We start from the raw sequence: 9,756 nt of genomic DNA, 5'->3' as shown, positions 1-9,756 counted from the left end.
AACTGAAATTTCAGTTGAACAGAAGAACAGAAATAAAAATAAAGATATTCCTAAACTACGTGTCCATTACTGTACCTGGAATAAAAGCAACTTAGCTGATAAGTATTTTTTTCCGAATGATACGTACAATAAATCATAAATAAAGAGTTGTTCAATAAATCACATCATTGCACACGATTTTACTGTTATTATATTTACACATTTCCATGTGTGTAATATTTTGTTAGGCTTCGTCAGTATAATTGTATTTTTTCACCATTGCTCCATCGTATTTTGTATTATGAATTTGTATAACGTATTCTTGTGAAAACACCATAAGCTTGGAATCGATGTTAAATATATTTAAAATTTCACCAAACAATCGGAGGCAAAACGACTTCACGATATTTCAATTCAATGTCAAGAAATTACGATCACCTATAACTTATGCACAACCTTCACTTCGATTTAGACTTTGTCAGTGTATATAGCAACTCCTATGTGACGCCCAACAATTACTTATTGAGTGTCGGTTCATCTAAAAACCACCACGAAACGTTAGAAATTACAAATTTTGCTGTAATAAAAACCCTCAACAAAAACCGAACGATTATTGTTTGGAAACGAGTAACAAAAGAAGTGAAAGGATACCGAATGGAATTTTTTGTAAAGTTTTCGCTCGGTTCAGTTACGCAATCCGTTAGTCGTCCTGGGAATAGCAAAGTCGCCTGACTTGCGGCAACTTCAAATACAATACTACGCCTGTAGTAGAGGCAACCCAACTGACAAGTACGTGTATCTAAATGATCAACACAATAATTACTACCTATTAGTAGCAGTTGAACAAATGATATTATTACATTCGATTCCGCTGTTATTATTACAATATTTTTACACCTGTGACCATTTTTAAGAATTGATCAATAGTTGTATATATTTATTCTTAACTTCGCTGTATTATGTATCTGGCATATATGTATCTATGTATGGATATAAATTTGTTTATTTTGCTCGAAGATGAATATGTTTGAACCCTTACCAACAAATTGCAGATGCAAATATAATCAACTTGAAATACTTGTGATTGGATTTAGGAAATGTCGCAGGAATGACTTTGTCTATTATACACTGTCCAGTGGAGTGATTGCGGTCCTAATGGATGGATAAACACGTTTGAATTCAAAGTGCACGTCACCAGATCCTAGGTCAAGATCACTAATTGCTATACTCTAGAACTAAACGCGGTCCATTCATGTTCGAACAAACAACGAGTTACACGTTCGCATAAAATGAGTTTAACATGGTTGCGAAGTTGAATTATGCTGTAACAAGTCTGCTCCATGAGTTATATATCTTCTGTTCTCTTTTTTTTCAGGCAAAATAAATTTGCATTCCGAAAAGTAGACCGAGCAAATACGACGTGTGGAGTGCCAAGTGTATACGGTAAAAACGGGTACTTTGAACCGAAATAATTTCTGCTATCCTTTACAAGAGTGGTATAGTGCAATTGACAGTCTGATTCGCATAACAGCTCATAAGGTCGAATGGCTCAAGGCTCAAGTCCAAGAAGGACAATTGAATTGGGTCAGTCAGTGAATTAACAATATAATCCATATGGAAAGTCAATTGTTGACGCGATAAGAAGAATTATGCAAATTTGCGCCACGCATTCAACATATTTAATTCAAGCGCCGAAACGCACAGTGTCCAATGGCAGATTAATCGCAGCGACGTGCAATCCAACGTGTCATATTGAGATGTTGAAGAAACACGAAGCGACCTGCTCCACACGCGCTCGTATATCAAGAACACGATTGTTTAACTAACAAACGTGACAATCACCTCGCGTCTGGGATATGCTGCTGGGCCAACAATCATCGGCGGATATCAAGCGACGCTGTTTCTCCCGGTACCGCATTGTCCACATCCTGATAAATTCCCCGCAGAAGGTCTCGTTACGTATGGTGATAGTGGATATTTAAAGGCTGATTGGACTTCGTGAGAATCGCACAAGCCATCTGCCGCAAGTCGCAATGTGGTTTGTGGCCTGAACACGTTTGCAAAATAGTCAAACCATTAAACGGGTTTATTATACGGTTGTTGATTGTATAATCGCAAATTCGTCTTGTCCAAACTTTTAGTCTTAGTTTAGTTTCAGCTACCAGATAAGATGTTTAGGAGGAAGACGTCGGAGCCGAAGTCGATTGCGAAAGCCTCGTTATAGTTTTATTGACGAGCGATTTCTCGTTTTCCCGGTTTTGTGAGTTTTTTGAATTAATAACGTATGTCACGTGTTTTCGAATCTCTGGAGAGCAGCGCCACGTCGATGATACATATCGTCACTGGCAGCATCGAATAAACAGAAAACAGAGTATGCCTTATAAGGTGTATTTGTTGCGATTGTTAACGAGGAAAATATTGTACCAACTGCTGTTGTGATTATTAGTCATCTCTGTGAACGTTCTACCATTGCACTCGTTTTCCAGAAAACTGCGTTATTTTATGCAGACGATATTCGAGAATCGCCGATAAGGACCAGTTAATAATTCGTTCACCCGAAAGCCTGCATTAATGATATATTCATACGAGGTAGATTATAACCCCCTCGATAGACACTTGAAGTGTCACTTTACAGTTGGCAATAATCTGATAAGCAAGACTGTCATATAAATAGTCCCCCGCCTTGGCTTACGATTTATTGCTTCAAATAAATTCCGACGTAATTGGACAGGTTTTTCGGATCTGATTATTACAGCTTTGTATATAATCCGCGCATGCAGGCCAATGTCCAATCTACTAAGGAAGAGACTTTTTTCGCGATACAGACCTGCGTATATATAAACTTACGCTTACCTTACACGCACATCACAGGTACAGTAGTGCAAATATTGTCCGCTGACCATAAAAAAAAGTGGCATTAAACATCAGCTTGATGCCCGCTGATGTTGCTCGAAAATGTGTTACGTAAATTAACACAAGTTAGGCCATCTCGATGTAGCTCTGTAAAACTGTCTACCAAAGAAAATCACCAAGGCCGATACACACAGAGAATATTGTTGTTATTTAATCGTAGACGAATCTATCCCGCAACTTTCTTATCGCATTTTTATTAAACTCGAGATTATTCCACGAAGGTATCGTATACCTATAATGTACCGCACCGATTATGCAGATCATGAAATTGAAAATGTTTACTATACCTTCTTTACTGTCTGGATTGGTTAATCAGTTATATATCGATTATTGATTTATTAGATAATGCATCTGAAATTTGCCACGAAATCTTTCGCGCCCGGATACGTGTTTCAGATAATTCATCCATTATGTAAATGTACAACAAGCGTTGACTATCCGAGACTTCTATTCCAATAACTCGTGACTAAATGTACATATAGGTACATCACCACAGATAATGGAGACACCACGTGTGTGTCGAGACAGAAAGAAAACTTTCAATGACCTTTGCAACCGATCAACTCAATAAGGCGATGAGGCCGCTTATTTCCTTTCTCAAGATTAGAAACGTAGAAAGAAAAGGAAGAATCACGATCCTCCGCATCCAGACATTGCGAGATTCAGCGATAAGAATATAATCGTGAGTCGTCTGGTAATTATTCAAAGAATCAATTATAAGTCATCGAATAATCAACGTCACGGGATACCGAACGGGACAATAACACACTCTGAACACTGGTGTGAGTGTGGTAATTTTTCGTGACGACTGTACCAGGCTCCGTTTACTGCGGATACCTGAACGGTGAATGGGCCCCAGAGTGGACGGCCCTTTTTCCGTTAGCAGACCGTTCATATACGGGTCATATATGGTGTTCCGTCAGCCTTAGGACTTCGGCAAGGGTCAGAGAGGCCCTACCTCAACGTACAGTCGGGTAAGGCCCAGACTCGAATTTAAATCGGTCTATAGGGTTGAGAGGGAGGCGGTCAGGAGGGCGAAGAAGAGAACCCGTGCATGTCGTTGGACAGTGTGCGCATCGTAGTATAGAACGTGGAGTTTTGTCCTCCCCAGTTTCGCTTTGCCATGGCATACCAAAGCCACAACGAAACCGATCGTGCATGCGGCCGTCAGTTCACGCCAAGAAACCGGACGGTTCATGTCTCAGTTGCTGCGAAGCGTATAATCGAGCACGAAACAGATTTGTTCAAGTGATCGGTAAGGCTCGAGATCCGCAACATTTGACGCTGGGTTGTTGTTACTGCGGACTGTTCGCGGTGATTGAATTGAGTGGCTAACCTCGCCTGGTTTTCGCCAGCGTACATATTCTTATCGGACAAGATTTGCACTGATAATGGAGGCTGAACTAGCTAATACGACCAGTGGTGGGATCCCGTGGAACGATGACGGTGAGTCTTGACGTCGAACGGTCTAATGTACTCTTTGACTGAACCTCTTTGTGGGATATTTGAAATGATCGTTTTCTAATGTTGTAATTTATCTCGAGATAACGTTTTACTGGATACATGCGGTGCTGTTGAACACCGCATAACGTGTTTCAACAATGGTAGCAACATCAACCTCAAGTAAAAAATTCACCTTGTCACGGCTGGGTAGCGCAAAGCACAGTAATTTTATTAATCGACTTCCTTGTTCCGGATATTATACAATTAAAATCGTATAGCTCTTAATCGGTTTCCAGAAGAGCGGTTAATGGCAATATCATGTTCGATGAAAACTCGAGACATGCAAAGTCTGTTCTTCCTGTTCAGATTTCAAACCTTGCGTATGAAATGACAATTCCGATTCAAGCGTCGTCATCCCGTTCGCAGATTTAATTACTTGACTGGTTCTGCGAAAGTCCTTAGACCCGATGGTAATTCATAGTCACATTCAGAAGGATGATCGATGGGTTCCACTGATTGATATTTCATACGAAAAACACACGACCATTGTCGAACTACAATCCTCGGCACGAGCTGACTCTTAATGATCGCGAGCTTTGGCAATTCCTGGCTATTTCCATTCTGTAGTAAACTCCGGAGTTGATAACTGTGTGGAGCAGAACAGCCGACGTTCAGATCGGCAATCTACTTAATTGAACGTATGCGGTGTGGTTTTAGCGACTAATGGCTACACTCCATTCTTCCATCTCATGTGCAGGATGGGGGCTATTATACCTCTCGCATCCAGAACTGAACTACACGCGTTTTTTACTTCGGGGCAAAGCTGCCGTAATGAAATTGTCGGGCAAAAATTTTCCTCGGAAGAATTACACGTGTGAAATTCAACACTCTTGTTACAATACGCCCACCTTCTCGGATTACCGATCCAAGTCCAACGTACCAACGTTTCTCCGCGGCTGCACTGCACGTGGTGGAAAATTGTAAAACCTTTCCCCACCGCTCGTTTTGTTACCCTTTCACACGGGCATTCCACGTTTATACCTGATGTGTACACCGCTACGACCGGATATTACCATGGTTTTAATCAGCGACAGACCGCGATCTGACTTTCACTTTGATTCGAACGACATACTATCCCTAATCCCATAGTGACGCGCAGGCAGAGTTATACACGAAGAGTGTTTATCACTTGTAATCAGTCGGAAATTTCGACGCCCATTTGGTTTCTGGTCATGTGAACGAACACAGAGACCAGACTGCTTCTTGTTGGTAAATAAAGTTGCTTCTGGACATCGGATCCGCTGCAGATTTAGTTAAACAAGTCAGCTGTGATTGCAGCTAATCTAGTCGACTCGACGCAAACACCACAGTAAAAAAAATTTTACTATTCATTAACGGCTGTGGCCGATGCTTCAGGCTTACTTGTTAGTGTTGGCTGTTCCGTTTAAAGTTCCAAACTTGATATTTCCTATCATTTTATGGAGCATGAATATATCAGACTTTTTTTCATTTGGGCTATAGTTTGTGAATGGAACCCTTTTTTGAGTAAACTTCTTAACTTGTAATCCGACTGAATCTATCTCAACTTGCCCAAATCGAACTGTCGCTAATTTCAAATCCTGCCAATCAGCATAACCACGGATTGTTGAACCGATCAGGTACGAATCAGTGATTCAAGCTGCCGCATCAGCCACGTCAGAAGGCGTACGTGACGGAAAGCATGGTGCACCCTGTGACGTCAATGGATGTTGCGTCGGCTGATCGAATTTTGAAGTTCCTTCTATTCCATGAAGGAGCCATCGCGTTACGTTATGCATATCAGTTCAGATCCGAATTAGGCAACTGGTTTATATGTATAGCTCCAGAGACAAGTTATCGCGGTTAGTAATTAAATGTCTGCATAATTTCGAATAATGATACTCAAGATCAGAAAATTAATTGCACGTTTATCACGTGTCTCGAATTTTTAACGAGCCCTGTTATTTTATCCGCCAGGTAAGCGTATATAATTGGACGCTGATCCTTGTGTTCACGACATAAAGTTGGTCGTTTGAGCGCTGTGAGACTTGTAAACAATTTTTACTTCATAAATTCAACCTTTTTGCGTTCTCGTCCATGCCTCTTGAATCCTTCTGAAATTAAAATTATCTTCATTATTTATAGCCTGCGTGTCTACACCAACACTACTCAATTGAAGGAGGATCGATTTTACAGAAATCAGTTCTACAGAGCAAATGTTCTATAACACATGTTCTACAGAAATATTTTTCTACAGAATATTTTCGGAAAGGATTTAAGATTCGCATCAGAATAAAATCCTGAATGAATTATTCTCCAGGAGAATTGTTCTACAGAATATTTTTCTACGGAATAGTTTTCTAGTTTCACTCGTCCAACACATTGCCCTTCGTCACAAAGCATATTCACACACAAACACATACACTCAGATATAAATTCATTACAAATAATTGAAATAAAATTAGATTAAATTAAATTTAATTAAATCAAAATGTATGAAATTGACGATTAAACGTATGGTTTCGACGTCTGCTCTGAATGTGTGTCGTCTCAAACACGATCTGTACAAAAATGTTTTGTAGAAAAATATTCTGTAGAATAATTCTTCCGTGAAACAATTCATGCAGGATTATTTTGGATGTGAATCTCGAATATCTTTTCGTAGAAAAATATTATTGCAGAAACGAGTCTGTAGAACGTTTGCTCTGTAGAACTGATTTCTGTAGAATCGAACCGCATTCTCCCAGTCATATGCAATCTAAAATTATCGAACTAGGCGGTAACTCTCGACGCGGAAATTGTGGATGAGAATCTTTTCGAGGTACGGCCTGGAGGAGATAATTCGGCAATCGAACAGTTGCCACGTTCGGAATGTCTGGAAATTTGCGCAATCGCAGAACTTCATGAAACTCGCTAATGGCAAACTTTGATTTATAAACTATCAATAATAAATCTCATCTTTTCGTAACTGATAACTAAAGTGAGCCTATCGTCTTTGTTCCGGCAGGAATTATTGGTCATTTATAAAAATAGCTGTTTGAAGTACAGGAAAGAGAAAAAGAAGAAAAAAAAAATGTTTCAATCATACCATTATCGTTTAAACAGACGAAATTGCCGCTGAGGAACATTCCTGAAATTTCAAGATTATACCGATAGATTCCAATCGGATTTTATCAATAAAACTAAACACAATAACTACGTATGAGTAAGCGTGTAATTTTTTAAATTACTCCACATCACGTACGAGCACAATATTCGCATTAGATTATGCAGACGCGGCAGTATTGTGAAAGACATATTTCATTAAAATATTATAACTAATGAATGCGATCCACGCTGGACAAAATGTAATTCCGTAATGCGCCGTGCTACGATGTCAAATAGTCAGTATGTATGAAAAATAATTGTTGATCACATGCGAAAATATTGTTAGGATTTTTTTCGTGTTACTAACTTTATGCAAAAGTTTCTATTTTCGTGTATGAAATAAACTTCTATCGTATGGGGAGTTAGGTTTCAATGCTATTATGCTACAAGAAGATAAAGAATTTTTTCTGCAACGTGTACTAAACGACCTCAGCTATACACTACGTGCCGATAAAGACTGTTTTGTTGTTTCCGCATTAATAAAAGAAAAAAAAGCAGAAGATAAAGAAAAGGAAAATACAAAAATCGTTGTACTTTCGCTAGAATTCATTCACGCGGTTTTCCATTCAACTTTTGCACTGTACCTTTCGACCAACCACGAAATCGCCTTAGATTTTTTAAAAACACCTGATTGATGAGTTGCTAAAGTTGCCAATCCGATCGGGAAATGCGATAGCATTTTAATTACCAACAAGACACGTGTAGACCACTCACTCTCGGCAGCATTAACATGTGTTGAATAATAAACTGTGGTAGCGGCGCAGATTGGCCGACGATCCGAAGAGCAGATTGTGTTAATGAATTAATATTTTATTCTCTCAGAGATTACCTGGTCCCCGACGAACCCGCCATTCACACCCGAGGAGGAAGATGCTATGGTCAGCATAATTGTAATAGTAATCGGTGTAATCATTGCTGTGATCGGACTCTTTTCAATGGGGATTTTCATTGATTGCAGACACCAGTGAGTTCTCGCTTATACCTTTTCACCTACAGCCTACGAATCCACAATTGCACCGTATGTCTTTTCGTTCAGCCAACTCATCGTGAGATGTACGATTGAATTGGAGATTAAAATCGGCCTAAAAATTTAATCTCTCGATATCGTTGTATTTTTCTTTTCTTCATTTTCTTCTTTTTTATTTTGCAGGAAATCAGATTCGGCAAAACGAAGGAGACCATTGAGGCTCAAAATGCCGCCTGTGGGGCGAAGGAGGGGCGACAGGAGGCTTAAAAACGAGGATGACAGGTCTATCGCAACGGATATGTGCACGAATGGCACGAGTGATCCGGGGCCACATGACTTCGTCAATATAGTTTGATCGGAGCTGAAAACTAAGGTCGTTATCGAAGACCTGAACGATATATTTAATGTGTCTAAGAATGGAAATTATATTTTTTCTACCACATTTTGAAGCCTAGATTCTGCATTGAGACGAGTCGGATGGTCATTGTTGTAAAAATCAAGTTATTTAACGGTGTTTTCTATAATTTGATATTGAAAAACGTTAATTTGTCCAGTGGCAACAATTTTTCTGAAAAATACTCGATTAAAAACAATTTGATTATAAGATAGATAGACATATTGTGACTAACAGCTGTTAAATTACTTATCATATTTTACCGTCAATTTTCTTTAACGATTCGAATAACCCGTCGAACATTTTATGATAGACTGCACGGTGCCAGTTTTCAGAAGCTTTATTGTTCGTTTTTAATTTCTTTTTTTTTTATTTGCTCCATAATTTTTTTCATCATTCTTTATTACTAATTTATCATCAAAACTAAATAAGAATAAATAAATGAATTTCGTCAATCACCACGTATATACACACATGTGTACACACGTGTGTGCGTACTTTATGTTTGCAAACTTGAGACGATTATTATCATCTGATTTTGCGATTGAAAAGTACGATTAGCAGTACGTATAGGTACAATCAAATCATAATACCGATATCACGAGACCGATACAAGCTGAAGAGGGTAATGTGAATTGGATGAAATTTTTTAAAGCAGTTTTAATCTTCTGTCTATTATATACACAACCAAACCTCGATACTTTTGTATCATATATTATAATCTCTACGATTCGTGCGTTGTATCAACGCGTTAAAAATAATTTATATCAATGTATACATATCATAGGTATACAGAATATTCTCTAACCACTCTTGAAATATTCAATGATTTCGTCAGCGGCACGGAAAGTGTTTCCTTTCCCTCTTCCATAAACCAAAAATCCGTTTATTATTA

The 9,756-nt window shown here is 38.8% G+C and overlaps 1 protein-coding gene across 2 annotated transcripts; it reads left to right on the top strand.

Annotated features, from left to right (window-relative positions):
- Positions 1–4,037: 4,037 nt before the first annotated feature.
- On the top strand, positions 4,038–9,215 carry LOC124405415. Of its 2 annotated transcripts, none has more exons than XM_046880289.1 (3): positions 4,038–4,147; positions 8,323–8,464; positions 8,651–9,215. In XM_046880289.1, exons 1-3 carry the CDS (start codon positions 4,051–4,053, stop codon positions 8,820–8,822), a joined length of 411 nt encoding a protein of 136 aa, XP_046736245.1. In that variant the 5' UTR covers positions 4,038–4,050; the 3' UTR covers positions 8,823–9,215. The 2 variants fall into 2 exon arrangements, with proteins under 2 accessions (XP_046736245.1, XP_046736246.1); XM_046880290.1 differs by having other exon boundaries at positions 4,055–4,338; positions 8,651–9,193.
- Positions 9,216–9,756: the final 541 nt, after the last annotated feature.

The sequence above is a fragment of the Diprion similis genome, chromosome 4 (genome assembly GCF_021155765.1).
Source record: "Diprion similis isolate iyDipSimi1 chromosome 4, iyDipSimi1.1, whole genome shotgun sequence".
Classification (NCBI taxonomy): Eukaryota; Metazoa; Arthropoda; class Insecta; order Hymenoptera; family Diprionidae; genus Diprion; species Diprion similis.
Note: the sequence above shows the minus strand (reverse complement) of the source record. Positions and strands in the feature narration are given on the sequence as shown.

Coding starts and splice junctions, on each gene's coding strand:
- LOC124405415 (XM_046880289.1), top strand. CDS start 4,051: ATGCGGCCGTCAGTTCACGCCAAGAAACCGGACGGTTCATGTCTCAGT. Junction 4,148..8,322: donor CAGATTTGTTCAAGTGATCG/GTAAGGCTCGAG, acceptor TTATTCTCTCAG/AGATTACCTGGTCCCCGACG. Junction 8,465..8,650: donor TTCATTGATTGCAGACACCA/GTGAGTTCTCGC, acceptor TTTATTTTGCAG/GAAATCAGATTCGGCAAAAC.